Genomic DNA, 25,987 nt, shown 5'->3' with positions numbered 1-25,987 from the left:
AATTCCCAAATTTCTGATAACACTCGAATTTCCGTCTGTAATTCTATCCATGTTATTTCCAGTAGCAGAGAGTCTGGACTGGCTTACTGAGATTTAAATATATACGAAGATTTAAAAGTACCACAACACTGTATACTGTGTTGTCGACTACCTTTCCCTTTTTCTACTTGTTAAATTCTGGTGTAATACATACTGAGCCTGTGAGTGTCTGTGTCTGACTCTGGAAGTATAGATGAAAATTTACAATTACCCCTAGACTGGATACACTTGGTATGCTGATACAGTACCTTTGTTCCAAATTTTGCATTACGGTATCATCCATAGTGAGTGAGCGTGTGTGAGCATGTGTAGTTTATGCCTTCTATATATACGGTGAATCGGAGATACCAATTTTTACCCTATACTCAATACAGCTTGTATCTTGTTATACAGTACCTTTGTTCGACATTTATTATTACAGTCAAATCCATACTGAGTAAGCGTCTGAGACTGACTATGGGACTATGTTTACGGAGATTTCAATTGTACCCTATAATATATATACTTGCTATCTTGTTATCCAGTACCTTTTTTACAACATTTTTTATTATTGTCAAACCCAGACTGAGTGAGCGTCTGAGGGTGACTCCGGAAATATATACCGAGTTTTCAAATTTGCCCAGCACTGTATACAGGTGTACGCTTGTGTTACATTACCCATTTATAGCTTCTCATATTCTTGTGTACTCCTTACTGGGCCTGAGAGCATTTGTGTCTGCCTCCTGAAATGTATACGGAGATTCAGAATGTTGACACTATCCTATATATACCTTCTATCTGGTGATACTGTACCCTTTTCACCTTTTTATTTTATTGGGTAATCCATACTGAGCCTGTGAGTGTCTGTGTATGACTCATGAAATATATACGGAGATTTACTTTTATCCCTAGACTGTATAGAGCTGTACGCTTATGATACAGTACCATATATCTGCTGGTATTTTGGGTCAATTTTCTAAAACATGAGGAAGTATGGTGGAAGAGGATGCGGACGTGGGCGTGGGGACCACCTGGTACTGATGGTGGTGGTGGTGCATCTGCTGGTAGTGCCAAAAGCACAATAGCAGCTAAGGCAGGAGGTGTTGAGTCTGCATCATGGTGTAGCTCTGGAAGGCCTGTAAGGCTCTGTTTTATGGGATTAGGTAGACTGCTTTTAAAGCCGGAGCATCAGGAACTGTTTTTGGCTTACATTGCTGAAACAGCCTCCAGCTCTATCGCCTCCTCTTCTTAAGTTTAAAAAAATGCAAGCACTGAGTCGGAAGTGCAGGCTTCTGGTCAGGAGCAACCACTTTCCTTGTGTCCTTCACCCACACCAAAAGTGAAGGATGCGGCAGCACTCACTTCAGATTACTCCATGGAGCTCTTTTCACATACCATGCCTGGGTTAATTAAAAATGGGGCCCATCATATACTGGAGCATTCAAAAAGGGGGACATCGGAAACTGGAGCATCATCCATGAGGCCCATCATATACTGGAGCATTCTAAATTGGGCAGATCAGACACAGAAGCATCTATGGGGCCCATCATATACTGGAGCATTCCAAATGGGGGACATCTGACACTGGAGCATCATCAATGAGGTCCATCATTTACTGGAGCATTCTAAATGGGGCAGATCAGACACTGGAGCAGCATCTATGGGGCCCATCATATGCTGGAGCATTCCAAATGGGGGACATCTGACACTGGAGCATCATCCATGAGGCCCATCATATACTGGAGCATTCCAAATGGGGGACATCTGACACTGGAGCATCATCCATGAGGCCCATCATATACTGGAGCATTCCAAATGTGGCAGATCAGACCCTGGAGCAGCATCTATGGGGCACATGATACACTGGAGCATTAGAAATGGGGCCCATTATATATGGAGCATTATTTGGGCCCATAACACACTGGAGCATCGTCCATGGGGACCATTATATACTGTAGCATTATGTGGAGCTCATCATATACTGTATGGAACATTATATGTGACCAATTATTCTGTATGGAGAAATATATGGGGCTCATTATTCTGTATGGCGCACAATGTGGTGGCCATAATACTGTATGGAGTAATATACTGTCCTTTTTTTGAGCTATTGTAGAATTTAAAATGTAAGCAGTGAAGTATTTGTCATTGTACTATACCTATATTTCTGTGCCGTATCGGAGCATCATGAGCTGTGGTATGTGTTAAAGGGGCGCACCGACACTCTTTGGCCCAGGGCACATGAAAACCTGGAGCCAGCCCTACCCCCCACAACTTTATACAAATAACCCCTAGTTTTCAGTGCGTAACTACTATTATAAAGTAAATTAAGGTTGACAAGCTTCAGTAATAAGAATTGATGTTTTTGGCATTGAAATGGGCACTGTAGGTATGTTTAATGTCCTCCACTCCCTGACGACTTTGCTTCCCCATTGACTTGCATTGGGTTTCATGTTTCAGTCGGACCCCCGACTTTTCCCTATAGTAGGCTGATTTCGTTTGACCTGACTTTTGAGAAAGTAGGGTTTCATGAAACCCGACTCGACCCTAAAAAAGGCAAAGTCGCTCATCTCTAACCAGGAGTATTTCCGTTTTTACGTTTTGTTCATGTTCAGTTTTTTACGCTTCTTCCTAGAGCCATAACTTTTTTATTTTGTTGGTCAATATGGCCATGTGACTTTCCCATGATGCTACACAAAGGAGCTGTGTGTTTCAGGTGTGCATTAAAAAAACATCCACAGGTGTGTTTCTAATTAACTCAGATGTTGCAAAAAAAAAAAAAACAGAAAATCTGAAGCTTCCAAACACATGACATCATCATATGGGCAGTCCAGAATTGTTTAAAGGCATAGTAATCTTAGTATATGTAAACTTTTGACTTTGCAGTAATAAAAAATGCCTTAAACATTCTCTCATTCTTATTATTTTGGCATTTGGCAAATATTAATAATTATGGAAATTCTAACGGACCTAAAGCGGGAAAGGTTTATTCTGATTTCATCTCAGATATGGAGAAAAACATGTAGATGTATATTTTTATATAGTGTATGTAAACTTCTGGTTTCAACTGTATAATAAATTGTGTAATGAATGAGGATTGCTCGGCCCATTCTGTGCAGCAAGATATTTTAAGTGTTGTCCTAGCTATGGCCATTAGGTGTCATAGTTGCCTTTCTCCTTTTTATTCATGTGTTTGGAATCTTCTGTTCCCCCAAATGGTTAACTGTTCAGAACCTCCCCTTCTTCCTGCCCTTGTCAACAACATGTAACCATTTTCAGCCGTCTTCTGAGTAGCTCACATCTGCTCAGCTCCCTGAAAACCCACTGCTTATAACAAGTTGATTCCGGTAAGATTCAATGCATTTATGTAAACTATGCTATGCATCTGTGTTAGCAGCCATAATGCAGCCCCCCATGATGTTTGCAATGCATGTTAGTTATATGCATCCTCTGGATATGCATTCTCTGTGCAGACAGTGCAAAGCTTGCAGCCATTAGTTCTTTTAGACATCTTTCTGTTTTACTGCTGTGTACTGTATGTTGTACTCCTCAGCTTCTATATAATGCATGCTGCCAATATAACAGCATCCTGTATTAATGCTACTGTTGTGATAGTACCTTGTATTGCTGTGATTACCTGATAGTATTTGTGTATTGTACATTATCTACCAGTACTGACATGTCTCTTATAGTTTTTACCTGAATCATCCACATTTTGTACAACAATCTGCTGAATCATCCATAACTGTGTTCAACAATCTCTGATATCATCTACAACTTTGTACAACAACCCCTTATCTCATCTACTACTGTGTTTCTACTATACCATCTGTTATCATCTCCCCATTGTTGTCTATATCATCCCAATAAATATAGACTTAAGCACCCATACAGTCTTGTTTCTGGGAGTGGATGAAAGGTTAAGCCGTATGCTGGAATCCACCCAGCATCATACATGGAAGAAGGCAGAACAATGATGCTATTAGAGACTTTGCATCCTCAACCCTCAATTAATTTTAAGTCTCTATATAGCATCCTTTCCACCCTCCCTACAATTCATTATAAATCTTTGTATAATGTCCTCTTAACCCCTATCTATATATATAAAGCTAAGTGTATGTATGTGTGTGTATGTATCAAGCCATGCCCACTCCACATATCCCCGCCCACTCCACATAGCCACACTAATTCCTCACGCAAAGCCCCGTCCACACGGTACACGTTGTTAGTGCACACAGGCGGAGACACATTCATCTCGAAAGCCACCCTGCAAAACTCACCGGCTGCAACGTCCCAGCCGCTGCGAGTTACAAGCAGAGTATCAGTGTGCGGCAGGCACAGGCCACATCTAGTTCTGTGGTGTCTAGAATGGAGTTGCTCAGTTGCTCCTGTAGGAAGATGGACAGGGCTGGTGGTACCTCTCTCGCGTTGGTTCCAGAACTATCGGGGCTGCCACCATTGTTGCCGGGGGGAAAGCTTTCTGACCCGGACAGATCTTTGCACTAGACTGTAGGTGCAGGCCAGGTATAAAAGGGACGGTGAGCGGGAAAGTGGGAGACTTGGCGGGAAGAGAAAGTGCGCAGCAGGAGAAGGTTAATTCTCTTTCTGTGGAGCGACGCGATAGTCCAGGCCCGTGCAGCAGATCTCCAGCCTATGCACACACTGACTGTGCGTAACATGTATCTGTGTGCCTGCTCACCCCTGACACTCACCAGGTGAATCATACAGGGCTGGGTAGCTTCATCCCCGCCTCCGCCACTGAGCTTAGTCACACTGCGACGGTCCCACAGACTACTCTACATCGTTTATGTAGCCCCAGGAGCGCAGGACCTCACCTTGGAGAGCCAGGATACGCCACTTCTGTCAGGAGACAGTGCCTCAACTTTCTTCAGGATCAGGCCAGAGACTTCAAGTGTCACTTGCGGCGCCACAGTGGGATTTCAAGCCCGGAAACCATCAGACTGATAAGTTTACCCGTTTCATAAACATTTGTTCTTACCCTGATACAATACTCAGTTTCACTCCCCTCATAACTAATTCTCTCCCTGCGCAGAGTATCCCCTGTAATAAACCCTTTAACTCTTGCTCTGCCTCCAGCTCATCACTACAACCCGCATACCTGCTGTCTTACATTCCTGTGAGGCATGACATCAAGGGAAGGGGAGGAACCTCATTGATTACATGAAGTGAAAATGAGAGGATTGAGGGGGAAATGAGAGGAGTGAGGGGAAAATGAGAGGAATGAGGGCAAAATGAGAGGAGTGAGGAGAAAATGAGACGCGTGAGGGGAAAATGAGAGGAGTGAGTGGAAAATGAGAGGCGTGAGAGGAAAATGAGAGGCGTGAGGGGAAAATATTGGAGTGAGGTGAAAATAAGAGGTGTGCGGTGAAAATGAGAGGTGTGAGGTGAAAATGAAGAGGTGTGAGTGGAAAATGAGAAGAGTGAGGGGAAAATGAGAGGAATGAGGGCAAAATGAGAGGAGTGAGGAGAAAATGAAAGGAGTGAGGGGAAAATGAGAGGAGTGAGAGGAGTGAGGGAAAAATAGTGGAGTGAGGGGAAAATAAGAGGTGTGAGGTGAAAATAAAGAGGTGTGAGTGGAAAATGAGAGGAGTGAGGGGAAAATGAGAGGAATGAGGGCAAAATGAGAGGAGTGAGGAGAAAATGAAAGGAGTGAGGGGAAAATGAGAGGAGTGAGAGGAAAATGAGAGGAGTGAGGGAAAAATAGTGGAGTGAGGGGAAAATAAGAGGTGTGAGGTGAAAATAAAGAGGTGTGAGTGGAAAATGAGAGGAGTGCGGGGAAAATAGTGGAGTGATCGGAAAATGAGAGGTGTGAGGTGAAAATGAGAGGTGTGAGGGGGGAAATGAGAGGATTGAGGGGGGAAATGAGGGGTGTGAGGGGGAAAAAGAGAGGAGTGAGGGGAAAATGAGAGATGTGAGGGGGGAAATATAATTTGTTATTACTAACCACAGTTAATTACTATGCCCGGGCAATGCCGGGCTCTTCAACCAGTTAATATTCTTAAGATATTTATTAGTATTTTATATTATTATAATTGTTAACTTAAAATTGAGCAGAATTAAATATGATGACACCTCCTCTATATATACTGAGTCCAAACACAACACACTTTATACAGTAAGAGCCCTCACAAAGCTCTCATATACATTATGAGCCCCATACAGCTTTCTATATACAGTATGAGTCCCACATAGCCCCCTATACAGTATATGCCCTCACATAGCCCCTCTACACAGTTTGAGCTCTCAAATAGCCCCTTTATACAGCATGAGCCCCATATAGCCCCCTCTATAGTGTGATCCCCACATCGCTCCCTATATATAGGGTGAGCCCTCACATAGCCCACTATATACAATGTAAGCCCCGACATAGCCCACCATATACAGTATGAGCTCCCATATAGCCCTTACATAAAGTATGAGCCCCCACATAGCCCCATATATTCAGTTTGAGCCTCCACATGTCCCCATATATTCATTATGAGCCCCTATTTAGCCTCTTATATAAAGTATGAGCCGCACAAAGCCTCCTATATATATTATGAGCCCCCACATGTCCTCTTGTATTTAGTATGAGCTCTGACATAGCCCCACTATTTACAGTATAACAACCAAAATGACATTAATTCAATACATTATCATTTTTGCAGGATGCAGTCAAGGTCTTTATTTGCTGGTTGAGTTAACTGGGAAATCTTTCCTTGTGGGGTGCACTCATATAGTGGTGGGCAACCCGCCTCACATAATATTATGGGTGTCATTAATAGGCCGAACACTGTGCATCACACGTACCTGTGTGACTGGCGTTCTATTCTAGTGTCATTTTTGTGCATTTTTTTACTAGGCAGCCACCCTCTCCATAAATTAGTAGGCTTGTGAGTGGCTGCTTTCTTCAATAGTATGCACTTGTGCTGCTCCTGCCTTTATATTTTGGGTCTGCTGCATCCTGAGTGTGCATTTGTGATTTGACCTGGTGTTGGTAAAGCTGTTTTTTTCTGTTTACAGTATAAGCCTCCACACAGGCACACATCCTCTCTGCACAACAGATGCGATATAGTGTTGTCATTCTGTCTGCTGTCTCAGTGGCACATGCGGATTGGTGATGTCAGGATGTGGGATGTGGGCAGGAGAGCATGTGGTATGGCGTGAGGTCCACAGTTTTCAGTCTCTTAGTTGTCTCAGTCTACATCCACACAACCGATTCTGGTATACATACAGTACATTGTGACTACAGACATGAGATTATATCTGATGTCTGTAATACAGTATATCATATACTAGTCATATACTAATCTGTGTACTGATGTGCTATACTATATGCTTACAGAGTATATACAGTACAGTGTTATATGCACTGATCACACTTGAACATGTCTGCAGGATTTTACATATTATAATGCAATGCACTATATCTATTTTAAATAATGTCCTGGAGCCAGACTCAGGAGCACTCAGAGCAAAGTTACTCTATATGCTGGTCAGGTGTCTGAGGCTCTTTGTGAGTTCTTGATGCATCTTCCAGAAGATAGGATGACACTTGAGATGGTAACTCCCACTGACAATGCTACCTGATCTGCATGAAAGTGGAAACTGATGCAATGAATCATTACACCATGTGGCTAAGAGTCTCCCCTGATACAAGATGGTGATGTGAGATCAGCAGATACGTCCACACAGCAAGCAGTGTCTGAGTGTCTGCAATACTGAGAAAGCTGGGCTGGCACTTATACACTATAAGGGCTCATACTCACTTGCAAGAGACTTGCACGATTCTCGTGTGAGTCTCTCGCATGAAAACCAGGCACTGCCGCCGGCACTCAGACCGGAGCATGCGGCTATATGTATTTCTATGTAGCCGTATGCTCTGATCCCAGTGCCGGCGGCAGTGCTGGGTATTGATGCGAGAGACTCGCACGAGAATCATGCGAGTCTCTCTCAAGTGAGTATGAGCCCTTAAAGTGCAGTGTTGACAGTTGTCTACTAAAGCAGCTGCCCAAAACAACTGTTGGTGGACCAGCCCAGGGGGCATTTGCCTCTCTGCCTGTCTTGCCCACCCCGTCCCTGTATTCTGGTTATAAGACTTTATTGCCAAACCACAAAGTTGGCTATGAATGGTGCAATGAAGGTTGCATGCAGAGGCTTCAGTTGTGGTTAGACAATATGATATACTGTGGTACTGAATTTCAGAGTATAGAAAACGCACAGTGGAATCTTGGAGATGGTTGTATAGGGAACAGTCAAGAAGAAGGGAAGAAAGTACATTTGGAAGTAGTAGATGCTGGTAAGGGCTTGTATAAGAGGTTTGGAGTTGATAAGGCAGAAAAGTTAGATTTTTGTGTCATCAGTATAGAAGAATAATTGGAAATTGTAGGACTTTTAATTTTATCAGGCTGAAGGTATAGATAAGAAAAGATTAGGGGTCCCAGGACCGAGCATTGAAGATCTCCAATAAAAAAAATGGTGAGAAAAGGCAGTGGTGTGTGAATGGATACACTAAATGATTGATTGGTGATCCATGAAACTCTATGATACCAAGGGATGAGAGGATTTGCAGTATGAGGGAGTGGTTAACAGTGTCAAAGGTAGATGACCGGTCTAGGAGGAGGACACAGAGTAATTTTGGGGACAGAAGCCACATTTTGGGTATTTGAAAAGTGTGTTGTGTGGTAGGAAAGTTCAAGGTGAACATGCTGTTCAAGGAACTTGGAGGAAAACGGAATAGGGAGTAGTATTTTGGAATGATAAATGGATATAGAGGATGTGTCAATGGATGGATTCTTGAGTATGTGAATGATTGCTGCATTTTTGAAAGAAGAAAGCGTTAAATCAGTTGTTAATGACAGCTTGAATAGGAGGGCTAGTGTGAGATAAACACTGTAGTAAGTTATGGTATGAGCTAGGATGAGGTCACGCGCAAAGGTGGTAATAATAATAATCTTTATTTTTATATAGCGCTAACATATTCCGCAGCGCTTTACAATTTGCACATATTATCATCACTGTCCCCGATGGGGCTCACAATCTAAATTCCCTATCAGTATGTCTTTAGAATGTGGGAGGAAACCAGAGTACCCGGAGGAAACCCACGCAAACACGGGGAGAACATACAAACTCCTTGCAGATGTTGTCCTTGGTGGGATTCGAACCCAGGACCCCAGCGCTGCAAGGCTGCAGCGCTAACCACTGAGCCACCGTGCCGCCCGTGGTAAAGTGCGATTGGAGAGAAAGGGAATGAAAGTTAAAGCTTTTGCTACTTTGGTCAATCTTGTTTTTGAAATAGTGCTTGCATGGGATGAGAGATATAGGAAACGGCACAGGAGGATGGAGCAGTGAGCTAAAAATATAAAATAATTGTTTTCGAGTACAGAACAGAGGAGATATGGAAATGGTGACATAGCCTTGTTTATCAAAGGTGAGGGCTGTCTAAAATTTGAAAACTGGTTGTTTGCATGTGATGTCTTCTTTTCAGTGGGGTTTCAACATGTGCCCCTCTAAAACATAGATGCTTGCCTCAGTTATATCATCAGCTTTGTGTGCTTGGTTGCCTATTGATTTGTCGTGTCCTTCTGTGCAGGAAAGGAGCAACTGAATCAAAAGAGATGGGGCGATTGTGGGTTTCTAAAAAGTATTTTCTTTATCTGTGTCATGGAGGGATTATATATTAGACAAAGATGGAAGAGAGTCAGAAAGTGTGACAATGCCAGGGCATGAAAGATTCCCACAATGGTTCACTAATTGTAGTATTGCGTGGAATATGTTTAACAGGGTTAAAGTGTTTAATAACATATTAAAAATGATTAGAGTTGAGCGATACCGTCCGATACTTCAAAATATCGGATCGGAATGGATCGGCCGATCTTTAAAAAAAGTATCGGTATCGCCGATGCCGATACCGGAAGTCCCATTCAAGTCTATGAGACTTCCGGTATCGGAATTGGAAAAACCCTTTCCTGCCCTTGTACAGCCTCTCGGGGGTCTGTACGGGCCTTCCGGGGGTCTCTGGCGGCCTGCCGGGGGTCTGTGCCGGCCTGCCGGTGGGCTGTGCGGACTGCCCGGGGTCTGTGCACCCTGTGGGGGTCTGTACCGGCCTGCCGGGGGGCTGTGCTGATGTCCGGGGGGCTGTGCAGGCATCGTCCGATGGGACTACAAGTCCCATCGGGCGATGCCTGCTACCATGACAGTGATTGACACATTAGCCAATGATGGGACAGTAGTAGTCCCATCATCCGGCTAATGTGTTAAATGTAAAAAAAATAAAATAAAATACTACATACATACATACTACATGCATGCTACATACATACTACATGCTACATACATAGTACATATATACTACATGCATGCTACATACATACTACATGCTACATACATACTACATACTACATATATACTACATGCATACTACATACATGCTACATGCTACATACATACTACATACATACTACATATATACTACATGCATGCTACATACATGCTACATACATACTACATGCTACATACATACTACATACATACTACATACATACTACATATATACTACATGCATGCTACATACATGCTACATACATACTACATGCTACATACATACTACATACATACTACATACATACTACATATATGCATCATACATACTACATGCTACATACATACTACATACTACATACATACTACATATATACTACATGCATGCTACATACATACTGCATGCATGCTACATACATACTACATGCATGCTACATACATACTACATACATACTACATATATACTACATGCATGCTACATACATACTACATGCTACATACATACTACATACATACTACATGCATGCTACATACATACTACATGCTACATATATACTACATACATACTACATATATACTACATGCATGCTACATACATACTACATGCTACATACATACTACATACATACTACATGCATGCTACATACATACTACATACATACTACATGCATGCTACATACATACTACATGCTACATATATACTACATACATACTACATATATACTACATGCATGCTACATACATACTACATGCTACATACATACTACATACATACTACATGCATGCTACATACATACTACATACATACTACATGCATGCTACATACATACTACATGCTACATATATACTACATACATTCTACATACATACTACATATATACTACATGCATGCTACATACATACTACATGCTACATGCATGCTACATACATACTACATGCATGCTACATACATACTACATGCTACATACATACTACATACATGCTACATGCATGCTACATACAATACATTCATACAATACATACATAGACATACAGTACATATAACATAGAGTAACATACTTACTTGTCACATTGTTCCCCGAAGCCATTGTCGTCTACGGAATAAATATTAACATAACAAACCACAAAAATACTCACCCATGATCCGAAGCAGTCCACGAGTGTGTCCCACGACGATCTTGGGTAGAGAACTGCATCATCAGCTGATGCTGCCGCTCTCTACGGGCTGCAGGAATCCAATGACGGAAGGTAGGTATCCTTCCGCACTGTATTCCTCCGCCACTTAAAAAAAAAAAAATCCCTAGTCTCACTTTATGGTAAAAGCTGTGTGGGAAATTCCCACACAGCTTTTACCATAAAGTGAGACTAGGGACTTTTTTTTTTTAAGTGGCGGAGGAATACAGTGCGGAAGGATACCTACCTTCCGTCATTGGATTCCTGCAGCCCTTAGAGAGCGGCAGCATCAGCTGATGCTGCAGTTCTCTACCCAAGATCATCGTGGGACACACTCATGGACTGCTTCGGATCATGGGTGAGTATTTTTGTGGTTTGTTATGTTAATATTTATTCCGTAGACGACAATGGCTTCGGGGAACAATGTGACAAGTATTGGTAAGTATGTTACTCTATGTTATATGTACTGTATGTCTATGTATGTATTGTATGAATGTATTGTATGTAGCATGCATGTAGTATGTATGTAGCATGTATGTAGTATGTATGTAGTATATATGTGGTATGTATGTAGCATGTAGTATGTATGTAGCATGCATGTAGTATGTATGTAGTATGTATGTAGCATGTAGCATGTATGTAGCATGCATGTAGTATATATGTGGTAAGTATGTTTCATGTAGCATGCATGTAGTATGTATGTAGTATGTATGTAGTATGTATGTAGCATGTAGCATGCATGTAGTATGTATGTAGCATGTAGTATATATGTGGTATGTATGTAGCATGTAGTATGTATGTAGCATGCATGTAGTATATATGTAGTATGTATGTAGCATGTAGCATGCATGTAGTATGTATGTAGTATATATGTGGTATGTATGTAGCATGTAGAATGTAGCATGCATGTAGTATGTATGTAGTATATATGTGGTATGTATGTAGCATGTAGTATGTATGTAGCATGCATGTAGTATGTATGTAGTATGTATGTAGCATGTAGTATGTATGTAGCATGTAGTATGTATGTAGCATGCATGTAGTATGTAGTATGTATGTAGTATGTATGTAGCATGTATGTAGCATGTAGTATGTATGTAGCATGCATGTAGTATGTATGTAGTATGTATGTAGCATGCATGTAGTATATATGTAGCATGTATGTAGCATGTAGTATGTATGTAGCATGCATGTAGTATATATGTGGTATGTATGTAGCATGTAGTATGTATGTAGCATGCATGTAGTATGTATGTAGTATGTATGTAGTATTTTTTTTTTTTTTAAACATTTAACACATTAGCCGGATGATGGGACTACTACTGTCCCATCATTGGCTAATGTGTCAATCACTGTCATGGTAGCAGGCATCGCCAGATGGGACTTGTAGTCCCATCGGACGATGCCTGCACAGACCCCCGGACATCAGCACAGCCCCCCGGCAGGCCGGTAGAGACCCCCACAGGGTGCACAGACCACCGGCAGGCCGGTACAGACCCCGGGCAGTCCACACAGCCCCCCGGCAGGCCGGCACAGCCCCCCGGCAGGCACCCCCGGAAGGCCCGAAATGACGGCGCATCATGATGCGCACACACCGCGCATCATGATGACGTCATTTCGGCTGTCAATCAACTTTGAACTTCCGATTCCGATGCCCGATATTGAAAAAATATCGGATGTCGGTATCGGAATTCCGATACAGCAAGTATCGGCCGATACCCCATACTTGCGGTATCGGAATGCTCAACACTAAAAATGATACATGCAACACATAGATTTATTTTTTTGTTGTTTGGAGGTCAGTTAAATGTTTTTACCCCAAATATGCATATGGCATTTTTTGCATATGGTGCATTCTGTAATTTTTACCTTTTATACCCTGTTTGAAAAACAACAGAAAACAATGTCAAAATATTTCAAAGTGAAAAACACAATTGAAAACATTTGGAGGTCATAACAATTCTTAAAAGGTTAGTATAATAAAAACTAAAGAGTGCTTGAAGAAAAATTCGAAGCACAAGCTGTACATGTATCACACAATAGCTGACCACATTTATGATTATATCCAATATAGAAACAAACACAGATTATACTTACTTTCTATTATGTTGTCATTCATGTACAGATGCTCTAGCTGGGAACTAATGAATGGTACCGTTGTAAATCGGTTATGGGCTAGTTGTAGAACCAAAAGGCTGGATATATTAAAGATGTTTTTAGAAAGTCCTTTTTCCGATAGCTGATTATAATTGAGCCTTAGGAAAACTAATTTAGGAAGATCTCTAAAATAGTTCTGGGGAATTTCATCAATATTATTCCTGTCAAGAAATAGTTGATTTACGGTATCTGGTACTGTAGGAGGCATTTTTCTTAGTATGTTGTGTGCCAAATTTAGCTGAATAAGATTCTTTAAACCTTTGAATGTATTCTTGTTGAACACATTATCACTTAACTTATTGTGATGCAAGTCCAACAAGATAAGGTGGTCCATTTTGCTGAAGACACCAGCAGGGATTTTGGAAATCTGATTGCGGCTGAGACGAAGTTGCTCCAGCTTTGGAGGCAAATAAGGTGGCACTTCCTTTAACTGATTCTTCTCCATATATAAATATGTAAGGTTTTCCATTTTCTCTAGGATTTTTTTTTCTACCTTCTTAATGCGGTTGTTGTCAAGATTAATCCATTGCACTTGTGTGGCATTATTGAAAGCCTCTTCTTGAAGATCCTCAATGAAGTTATTTTGCAGGTAAACATATCTGGCACGAAAAGGTAGAATTGGTACTTTGCGTAAATTTCGACTGTCACAATAAATTGTGGATGGAAAATCAGGAGGGCAGAAACATTCACGAGGACAATCAGGAAAAATAGATGGAGGTCCAGGTGGAAGTGGAGGGGGAATCTCGGTGGGTTCCACAGGTTCTGATGGGGGTGGAGTTGGCTTCTTAGGCGGACGAACTACTGTGGGTCGAGGTCTACGCCTTTGACAATCTACTTTTATAACCAAAATCAGGACCAGAGTTAAAAGTGGAATGACCCAAGTTCTCATAGTCACCTCCTGAAAAGTAAAGCAAAAAAAGATAAAACAAAATAGGTATATACATATTTTTTTAATAAAACAAAAATATTGAAAAGGTAACTATTTGCATAAAATCTCAAATACTTGTCCATTAAGTATTGATTTTTAAAAAACTTTTTTGTTTAATCCATGGACAGGCCCAGTGTCTGATATTCATATATCACATTTCCAGTAAATCTCTATAGATGATCTTTTTGACTATAATAATAAAATGTATTGCAATTTAGGTAACTTTGTTGAATAAAACTTAATTACTATGCTTGACAAGTATTTATCATTTTAATGAAATTTTGTATCTAAGCTAGGTATTATTCAAAGTTTGTGAAATGCTTTCTATCTCACTTCCAGTATTACTAATCTATGAACCATCTTTTCTATTAGTGTCCTGCTTCATACCTATCAGGATACGTATCAAACAGAGTTGGGTGGATCAACTTGCTTGACTGGTGTGAAGTCATCATTGCTACATGACGCAAATATGACGTTGCCCAAGCCCGACTAATCAAAAGTCACACTGGGGAACCTAGAAGGTAAGAGATTTAACCCCTTCATGCTGCAGCCCATTTTGATTTTTGTGTTTCTGTTTTTCGCTCCCCTTATTCCCAGAGCCATAACTTTTTTATTTTTCCATTAATATTGTCATGTGAGGGCTTGTTTTTGGCTGGACAAGTTGTACTTTTGAATGACACAATTGGTTACCATATGGTGTGCTGGGAAGCGGGAAAAAAATTCCAAATGTGGTGATATTGCTAAAAATGTGCAATTCCACAACTGTTTTTTTTTTTTACCATGTTCACCAAATACTGAAACTGACCTGCCATTATTCTCCAGGTCATTATGAGTTTGTAGGTACCAAACATGTATAGATTCTTTTTTATTTAATTGGTGAAAAAAAATCCAAAGTTTTTTAACCCCTTTCTAACATCAGATGTAATATTCCATCCATGTGACCTAAGCCAATTTGACCATAGACAGAATATTACATCATCGCGATCGGCCACGCTCACTGGGGGTGCGCGGCTGATTGCTGCCAGGTGTCAGCTGATTCTGACAGCTGACACCTGGCACTAGGTGCGAGGAGCGATCACAGCACAACTGTGACAGCACTTTATCCCCCAAAATACTGCGATCAATAAGATCGCAGAATTCCTGGAGCCTGCGCAGGGCTGACAGTCCCTCTGCCTTTCGATCGGAGACCTCGTGGCATGACGCGGGGTCCCGATCGTTGCCATGGTAATCGGATGTCGTCATGATGACATCCGGGTCACCAGAGTTAGGAAACTTGTTGATCATGTGCAGTGCATGATCAGCAAGTCTCCCTGTCAGATGCTGCTTCATCTGCATGCTATAGAAGAGATCAGCCTGCAAAAAAATTATTATCCCATAGTGGGACAAAGTAAAAAAGTTAGGAAAAAGTAAAAAAAAAAATTTAAATAATTGTAAAAATAGGTATTAGACCTACCGGTAGGTAATGATGTTTCCAGGAGTCCATTCTGACAGCACCATGGAGGACGTCCTCCTACTCCTTACAGGGGCAGGAAAGCACACGAGAGGTTAAAAGGTCCTGTCCCACCCAATTTCCCTCAGTGATTTAACACGTACCACAGCGTGGATAATGCAAGTAACACTTTAATGATACAGTCATAATACAGCATATGACATAACATAACAGGGAGGGAACTACCCGTGCTGTCAGGATGGACTCCTGGAAACATCATTACCGGTAGGTCTAATACCTATTTTCCAGGACGTCCACCTGACAGCACCATGGAGAGTACCAAAGCACCTCCTCAGGGTGGGATTACCACCCGGAGAACCTTTCTCCCAAATGCGGTCTGTTGACCAGATAGCACATCAAGCTTGTAGTGCTTGCAGAATGTATTAAATCTGGCCCAGGTTGCTGCTTTACAGATTTGATCAACCGAGGCGCCCGCCCATTTGGCCCACGAGGCCGATTCTGCCCTTGTAGAGTGGGCCTTTAAAGTATCTGGCGGGTTGGCACCTTTGGCTTGGTGGGCGTCTGAGATTACTGAAGTAATCCATCTTGCGATGGATGCCTTAGAGGCTTTTCTCCACTTATTTTTACCCCAAAAAAGGATGAACAGGTTTGGGTCAATACGCCAACTGTTGGTGGCCTCTAAATAGTCTATAACCACGCGCCTCACATCCAGTAAGTGAAGACGCTGTTCCTTTTCATTACGGGGATTGTCACAGAAGGATGGTAACACTATCTCCTAATTTATATTTTGGCCAGAGGCTACTTTTGGAATAAATGCCGGATCTAATTCAAGATTATACGATCTTCTCTGATCTGGAGATATGGGTCTCTGGTGGACAGGGCCTGGATTTCCCCTATTCTCTTGGCCGTGGTAATGGCTACAAGGAAGGACGTTCAGCGAATGAGAGTTGAGATAGTCACCTCTTCCCTGGGGACATAGGGATCTCTACATAGGAATCTGAGTACCAGGCCAAGGTCCCAAGGCAAGGTGAGCTGCCTAATTGTGGGGCGAAGACGTTCCGTGGCCCTTATGAATCTTACTACCCAAGGATGAGAAGCTAAGAGGGTAAACAAAGAAGGATCTCAAGGCCAAAATCTGGACCTTTAAAGTGCTGGGCTTAAGGCCTTTATTAAACCCTGACTGTAGAAAGTTTAGGATACTAGGGAGGTCAGGGGTACCCGCCGCAAGATCAGACCTGCCACTGTCCAGACAGAATCTCTTCCATATTTTCTGGTAGATTGCGGACATCACTGGTTTCCTACTGGCCTGTAGGGTAGATATGACCTGATCTGACAAGCCTTTTGCCTTCAGGATGTCCCTTTCAGGATCCAAACTGAGAGGTGGAGCCTTGCTGGATTCGGATGGCGGATCGGGCCCTGGTGGATGACGTCTTTCATCAGAGGTAGCTCGACTGGGTTTTCCACTGCCATGGCCCCTAGTAGGGGAAACCAGCTTCCCCTTGGCCAGTATGGAACGACCATTATAACCTTTGCCCGGTCCTCGCGGATCTTCCTGAGTACCGCCGGTATGAGCACCAGTTGTGGGAATGCGTACGAGAGGAGTTCTTCCCAGGCCTGGCTCAGGGCATCTACGCCTTCCGGGTGGTCCGTCAGGTTCAGGGAGTATAATCTGGAGACCTTTGAGTTCTTTCCTCTTGCGAACAGGTCTATACTGGGGGTCTCCCAACGCTGACACAGTTGACAGGAAATTTACTTGTTCAGTTCCCATTCTGTCGGGCAGAACTACTGTCTGCTTAGGTAGTCCGTTACCACGTTCTGTGAACTTTGCAGGTGGATTGCCGTTACTGAGAAGACTGTTCCTTCTGCCCGGGCGAATATTCTTCCTGCTAGGGCTTGGAGTGGTCGGTGCCTGGGGCCTCCCTGGTGCTTCAGGAATGACACTGCTGTTACGTTGTCGGATAATATTCGGACATGTCGATTCTTCAGGACCAATCGGTTCCGCCGCAGGGCCTTCCAGACTGCTTAGAGTTCCCTGAAGTTGGAGGATCTGCTTCTGATGTCTACTGGCCATCTTCCCTGGAAGATCTTCCCTTCTACATGGGCTCCCCATCCCCACGTACTGGCATGGTGACTACCATGTATGGAGAGGTTGTCCATAGTACGCCCACCTGGAGGTTCCTGGGCTGTGTCCACCACCATAGTGACTTTTTCACCAGTCCTGGCAGCCTTATGGGTCTGTCGAGTGAAGCTTTACTCCTGTCCCATCTTGCGAGGATCTCCCTTTGTAATGGTCTCGAATGGAACTGGGCCCATCTGATGCACGGAATGCAAGCGGTCATTAGGCCCAGAACCTCCATTGCCCCTCTTATGGAGGAGCGATGTTTCAAAAGGTCTCTGACTCTGTCCCAAGTAGTCTTCTGCTTTTCTTTTAGTAGCAGGAATATCCTGTCTCCTGAGTCTAGGAGAACTCTGAGGAAGACCTTTCTGGACTCTGGTATGAGGTCTAACTTCTGCCAGTTGATCACCCAGCCGATAAACTCCATCACTGTAATTGCTCGGTTCCTGTCTCGAATGAGCGCTTCTTCGAATCCTGTCACCAGGAGGAAATCATCTAAGTATGGTATGATCACGATACCCTGACCTCTCAGATAGGCCACTACCTCCGCTACCAGCTTTGTGAAGATTCAGGGGGCTGAAGTCAGCCCGAATGGAAGGCATTGGAACTGGAAGTGGCAGGGATGAGGGATTGATTGGGACCTGATAGTACGCACTCTTCAGGTCGAGGGTGCACATGACCGCGCCCTTGTCTATTAGATGTATTGTGGACGACCGAATTGATTCCATCCAGAACCTCTTGTACCTGACCCAGGCATTTAGAGATTTTAAGTTTATAATAGTTCGGGCCTCGACGGATGGTTTTGCAATGGAGAACAGGGAGGAGTAGTGTCCCTTTCTCCTTTCTGTCATAGGAACCGGTACTATAACCTCTGAACAGATCATTTCCTGTAGGTCCGTTCACATGGCGGAGTCCGCCGGGACTACGGTGGGGGCAATATATCTGTCGGGGGGAGGGGAGTAAAGCTCTATGCTGTAACCCTCCGCAATTATTCTGAGGACCCACTGGTTGTGGGTAACTCGGGCCCAATTCATTGCGAAGTGGAGAAGTCTCCCCCCGATACCTATGGCATCATTGCCTTCTAGATCTGGAGGTTGACGCAAAAAGGGAGCTTTTGCTTCTCCCACCCTGGCTGTGGGAGCTCCTATAGGAGCCTCTGTTGGACCTGGTTTGGCTCCTGAAGTCAGCCTGTCTCCTAGAGAAGGGGCCTCTCCAAAAGGACTGAGGCTGCTTAGGTTTTTCTTCTGGGAACCCTTTATTCTTGTCAGACACTAGCTCTAAAATGTTATCTAGGGCAGGACCGAACACCCTTAGGCCTGAGAAGGGAATGGAGCATAACTTCGCCTTAGAAGCGTTATCCCCCGACCAGGATTTAAGCCAGACCGCTCTCCGAGCTGCATTAGACAGGGAGCTGTTCCTGGCTGAGAACCTTACTGATTCATCTGACATGTCCGACAGGAACGCCGTGGCCGATTTCATGAGTGGAAAGGATGCCAGGCTCTCGGATCTAGGGGTCTTGTTGGTTAGGTGTTCCTCCAACTGCCCGTTCCACAGAAACATAGACCTGGCCACCGAGGTGGCTGCTATGTTAGCCCTAATGAGGGCCGCCAAAGTCTCCTATGTCCTTTTTAATAGAACGTACGCCTTCCTGTCCATCGGGTCCCGGAGATTTGATGAGTCCTCGAACGGGATGGCGGTTTTCTTGGTGACCTTGGCTACCGGAACATCGATTTTGGGGACTTCCTCCCATGCTCGTGTTTCCTCGGGGACAAAAGGCAGATGACTTTTAAAGTCCCGGGATAGTAGAAACCGATGTTCTGCCTCTTTCCACTCCTCATGGACCATTGTCTTGATGTGTTCACTTACGGGGAACACCGTCTGTCTCCGGGCCACCAGACCTCCGAACATCAATTCCTGTCTGGATTGCGGTTTAGGAACTTCCTCGATCTGCATAGTGTTCCTTACCGCCTGGACTAACTCATCAGTGTCCTCCAGCCTGAACAGGAATTTCCTGGCTGGATCCTGTCTGTCTGTCCGCCAGGATCTCTCCTTCCTCCTCTGGATCCGAGTCCCGGAAGTCTGACTCCTCGATAGAGCTTGCTTCAAAAACTGGGTCTGCCTCCCACCTCGGACGCTTGCTACTCGGCCCTGGACTGGGGGATTGCTGCCATGCGAGGCTGGCTCTGGAGGCTTGGACTTCCTCCCATATCAAGGATCTCATCTCGGAGAGGAGGGATGGCTGTTTGTCTCTTATGTCCCTTGATGTGCAGGGTCCACAGAGGGCTTTGCTATGGGTGTCTGGCAGTTTTACCCTGCATACAGGGCATCGGACTGACTTGGATGTGGCCTTGGCAGGGTCCTTAGTCACTTATGGGGGGGCTGATGGGGTTCTCTTATCCTATCAGCATAAGAAGGGGTAGCCATGTCAGTCGTCCTGGGCTGCGAGGATGGGTGTGGGGAGGGTGGTCTGCGCCAGGCGCACTTACCCCTCGATTCACTGGAGCCTCGACGTCCATCCTGCAGCGATCCATGCTTCCAGAGAGAGATGGTGAGCCCCTGGAGCGCGCGCTGCGATTCAAACCCGGCGTGTGACGTCACCGGCAGTGATGTACGTGCTCTCGCGATAGGCCGGGTCCTGCCTCTTCCACTTTCTCCAGGACTCTAGCCCTGCCTGCACCTCTGACGGCGCTCTCCTCGTGACGTCGGCGACTGCCCAGCCAGCTGCCTGCCATGGCGGCCACCGACTGGAGCCGAGAGCCTCCCACCGGGAGGAGCGGCTCCCTCCAGGAGCGTCATCCTGCTCCTAGCCTTTGGGGCAGAGGGACTCCCCACCGGGAAGTTTCGACCCGGGCGTCTTGACAGGGGGAATGTTTGGACTGGCCACCCGATCCCCCTGGGCCCTCCAGTAAGCTTCTGCAGCTCCTCTCACGTGTCCCTCCATGCAGGGACAGGAAAAACACTGAGGGAAATGGGGTGGGATGGGACCTTTTAACCTCTCGTGTGCTTTCCTGTCCCTGTAAGGAGGAGGAGGAGGACATCCTCCATGGTGCTGTCAGGTGGACACCCTGGAAAATATTTTTTTAAAAACACAAATAATAATAATAAATCAAGGCTGGTTATCAAGAATAGTGGGGTCCCCACGCTGTTTTTTTAATTATCTAAATAAATAATTTAAAAAAACGGCATGGGTTCCCCCTCATTTTTGACAGCCAGCCTTGCTAAAGCTCACAGCTGAGGGCTGGTATTCTCAGACTGGTAAGGGGCCATGGATATTGATCCCCCCAGCCTAAAAACAGCAGCCCACAGCTGCTCAGAAAAGGCACATCTATTAGATGCGCCTTTTCTGGCACTTTGCCCTGCTCTTCCCACTTGTCCTGTAGCGGAGGCAAGTGGGGTAATATTTGTGGGGCTGATGTCACCTTTCAGGTGAAATCAAGTCCACGGCTTAGCAATGGAGAGGAGTCTATAAGACTTCCATCCATTACTAATCCTATATTTGTATTGTAAATAAAGACACAGCCAGAATAAAGTCCTTTTTGAAAAAAAAGATAGACTCCTTTATTAATCTCAATTAAACCATACTCATAACCACGCCTCGATCTCCTGTAATAAAAATAAAATAAAAAAGCAACAATATACCATACCTGTCTGTCATTGTGCCCCACTGTTTTTGTATATCAGGGGCTCTCCAAATGCAACATGGTGTCCGAAGTTAATTTCAGCCAATTTTGCTTTGAAAAAGTAAAACGGCGCTCCTTCCCTTCTGAGCTCTGCAATACGCCCAAACAGTGATTTACACCCACATATGGGGTATCGGGGTGTACTCTGGACAAATTGCACAACAACTTTTGGGGTCCAATTTTTTGTGAAAGTAATTTTTTTGTGAAAAAAAGTTAAATGTTCATATTTTTAAACATTCCAAAAAATTCCTGTGAAGCACCTGAAGGGTTAATAAACTCCTTGAATGTGGTTTTGAGCACCTTCAGGGGTGAAGTTTTTGGAATGGTGTCCCTTTTGGGCATTTTCTATCATATAGACCCCTCAAAGTGACTTCAAATGTGATGTGGTCCCTAAAAAAATGGTGTTGTAAAAATGAGAAATCACTGTTTAACTTTTAAGCCTTATAACTTCCAAACAAAAAAAAATTTGGTTCCAAAATTGTGCTGATGTAAAGTAGACATGTGGGAAATGTTACTTATTAAGTATTTCATGTGACATATTTCTGTGATTTAAAGGCATGAAAATTCAAAATTGTAAAATTGCAAAATTTTCGCCAAAATTTCCAATTTTTTTTTTACAATTAAACGCAACTCATATCCAAGAAATGTTATCACTATTATGCAGTACAATATGTCACGAGAAAATATTGTCAGAATCACCGGGATCCATGGAAGCGTTCCCGAGTTATTACCACATAAAGGGACAGTGGTCAGAATTGTAAAAATTGGCCTGGTCATTAGAAGAATATTTAGAATTGAGAGTCCTCAGTGGTTGATACCGTTTAATAGCTAACTGAAAAGGAAAATATAGTAACACATTGCAAGCTTTCGAAACTACTCAGGTCTCTTCATCAGGCTAGACTAATACAACATCTGAAGAATCACATATTTATACACAAAACAGCCTGGTCATTAACATGCAAACCACCTTTGGGGTAAAGGAGTTTAAAAAAATTGGGTAACTTTCTGAGACCCATAGCATCTCTATTTTTCTTGATCTGGGACTGGGTGAGGGCTTATATTTTGTTTTTTTGCATGTTGAGCTGAAGTTTTTATTGATACATTTTGGTGCAAATACAATCTTTTGTTTGCCCGTTATTGCATTTTAATGCAACGTGGAGGCGACCAAAAATCTTAATTCTGACGTTTACCGATCGGATTAATTCTTTCTATATCTTGATAGAGCGGGCGATTCTGAACACGGCAATGCCAAATATGTGTATTTTAATTGTTTTATTGTTTTATTTTGAATAGGGAAAAGGGGGGGTCATTTGAACTTTTATATATTTTTTATTTTTTAATATTTTTGAAACTTTTTTTTTACCTTTCACTTGCTTCAATAGTCTCCATGTGCTACACACAGGCAATCATCACATCACCTGTGTGTAGCAGAAATGCTCACTTGCAACCACTGGGCAACACAAAACAATTCAGCAATCGCAACCACAGGGGTCTGCTGCAGACCCAGCGATGACATGCCAACCAAATGGCGACCCGCGGTCATGTGACACAGGCGTCGATGAGCGGGATTAGTGATGCGCCTCCGGTGCGATCACATAATGTCGCGGGGCAGTAGAGAAAAAAGCAGGAGTTAAAACATACACCATGGAGTTAAAGCAACTAAAACCCAAAACTTAGCTTTGCTCTGCTGCAAAAGCTCCAAGCAACAGAGAAAGGATCTGAACAGCATCCAGCAGCAACTCCACTGCTCCAGACAAGCTGAACCCCCTCTCCACCAGGCAGGTCCAGTCTTCACCAACGTTGGTTAGAAAATGAACAATATTATCAACAGTGATTTACTGCACATGACGACCTTTTATAGGAAGGAGGGGGGAGTAGTCATCACCTGTTGGATAATTCACACATGCAGTAATCCCAGCGGCCATCGGGGGCAAAACCAGCACCAAAAACAGCTACAGTTGTACTAAACCATAGCGGCCACCGGGGGAAAAAGGAAAAAGGTTTCCATAAGAATCCACATTGTGCCACGGCTCCAAAATGGACCGTGACAGATTAAATGCCACTGTCAGAGATTGACAGCGGTATTTAACAGGTTAACAGCTGCAGGTGGATCACGATTCCACATGTGGCTGTTAAGTGAACACGTTAGAGATGGGAGGACACCTGGATGTTCAGGTCCGGCTGAACATTTACAAAAAGTTTGGGTTCGGGTACCAGAACAGTACCCGGACCCGAACATCCAGTGTTTACTGTGCTGTCATGTGCATGACAGCATGGCAAACACAGCTTCTGATCGGCAGGGAAATCATCCCCGCCGGTCAGAGAGCCACAGTTCCCATGCTGTCAAAAGACAGCGGGAGCACTCAGCTGTGATCGGAGGTATAAAGTTCACCTCCAGTCACTGGCGTCAGCTGATGGGACAGGATGGGAGTATTCATCAGCTGCTCCTGCGCTGTAAATAAATAATTTAAAAAAAAAACGTCATGGGTTCCCCTTATTTTTGCTAACTAGCCAGACAAAACTCACAGCTGGGGGCTGCAACCCTCAGCTGTCAGCTTCAGCAAGGCTAGTAATCAAGAATAGAGGGGTCCCCACGCTGTTTTTTTATTTAAATACATAATAAATAATAAAGTCCTTTATTTCAAATGAGACTAAACACAGTTTTCCATTTTTATTTAAAGGCCTAATCCCAGCGAAACCCTCAGTCTCCTGTAATAAAAGTAAAATAAAAAAACAACAATACACCATACCTGTCTGCCTTTCTGTCCCATGCTGTAATCAATGTCTGGGGGATAAACAGTTTTAAACCTGGACAGTGCCAAGATGCATCCGTCCAGACTGAGAACCACTGGTGAATGAACTGCTGCGAGCGCAGCCTCAGAGACCAGTGTTGACGTCATTGAGGTTACGTCCAGTCACTGAGGCGCCATTACCAGCTGGGCTGAAATGCGATGACCTCGGTGACATCCCCTCTAACACCGTGAGAGTTTTTCTCATAATATAGAAATTATCTATAAGATGAAATGTGAGATGGAGTATGTTGGCAAGACCAAAAGGGAGTTCTGCAAGAGATTGGGGGAAAATCTCAAGGACATTAAGAACCAAAGGGATACCCCAGTGGCAAGACATGTTAATAATATACATGCTGGGGACCTTAAGCCAGTCAGTTTTGTGGGTATAGATCAAATCAGTGTACCGCCAAGAGGTGGACATTGGGATCGCCAAATCCTACAAAAGGAAACATGGTGGATATACCGATTTAATGCTGTGGCCCCTAGAGGCCTTTATGAACAACTATTATACACATGTTTTCTATAGTTGTGGGGTTCTTAAAGGGATATTGTAGAAGGGACAGCCGCTGTTGAGTGGGGGCACCACTTGTGCAGGTCTTTAGGGTGCCAAACTCCGCTGTTAGGAAGGAGTCAGTTATAGTTTAGTTCATAATACCTGGTATGGTTAGGCATCACACCACCTCCTGTAGGTACATTGTTTTCACTCTGTTTTCGCTCTCACCACTTAACTGCCCCTCCCCAAATATGAATCTGTTGCCCTTTTCCCCCTGCTACATTTTTTTTGCTGTTCTCCCTGGCTTTTGTAATGAAATAAGCAAACCAGTAGAGAGATTATCTTTCTCTTTAACCATGTAGGGGTGTACTTTCTTCTGTCTAGTAATTGAAAATGTCTTTACCTGACCTGATTGCTTTAAATGTGATTTATTTAGATATCGTGAAAATAGCCTTTGTCCTTACCCTTAATAGGGTTTATGGGACTATAATTGTAACAATATGGGTTCCCCAATGTGGCTGTACAAGCATTATCTTTTGTCTTGTGATTTATTCTTATTAAAAGCAACTTACACTGCTATGCAAGGTTTGGGGTTGTGGGATGTACATACACATAATTTTGGAAAGTACCGCTGTCCTTGTTACTATTGCGGTGTATATGTTGCTATGCACGTCACCCGGGTCTTTTTCCTGCAATGCAGGACCTCCTGCGTAGTTTGCAGTTTGCATCATGTGGTACAACAGCCCGGATGTGACATAGGTCCCGGATATGCCGTTTGCATCTCACTGACCGGGATCAGCATTCCACCTAACTGAAGCATAGGTTCTAGCTTCCTTGCTGTAACGCCAGCGTTAATCTAT

General features: G+C 43.6%; 1 protein-coding gene across 1 annotated transcript in view; it reads right to left on the bottom strand.

The window, feature by feature from the left end:
* PRELP (proline and arginine rich end leucine rich repeat protein) overlaps nucleotides 1-25,987 on the bottom strand; it is a 312,079-nt gene that overhangs the window by 121,532 nt on the left and 164,560 nt on the right. The window contains exon 2 of the mRNA XM_073560755.1: nucleotides 13,609-14,566. Within this exon, the coding sequence (XP_073416856.1) occupies nucleotides 13,609-14,557 (949 nt within the window). The 5' untranslated portion in view covers nucleotides 14,558-14,566. The remainder of the gene's footprint in view (nucleotides 1-13,608; nucleotides 14,567-25,987) is intronic.

This window comes from Dendrobates tinctorius, unplaced genomic scaffold (genome assembly GCF_039654945.1).
Source record: "Dendrobates tinctorius isolate UK_male_01 unplaced genomic scaffold, ASM3965494v1 ptg000304l, whole genome shotgun sequence".
Classification (NCBI taxonomy): domain Eukaryota; kingdom Metazoa; phylum Chordata; class Amphibia; order Anura; family Dendrobatidae; genus Dendrobates; species Dendrobates tinctorius.
This window is presented reverse-complemented; position numbering and strand designations above follow the sequence as displayed.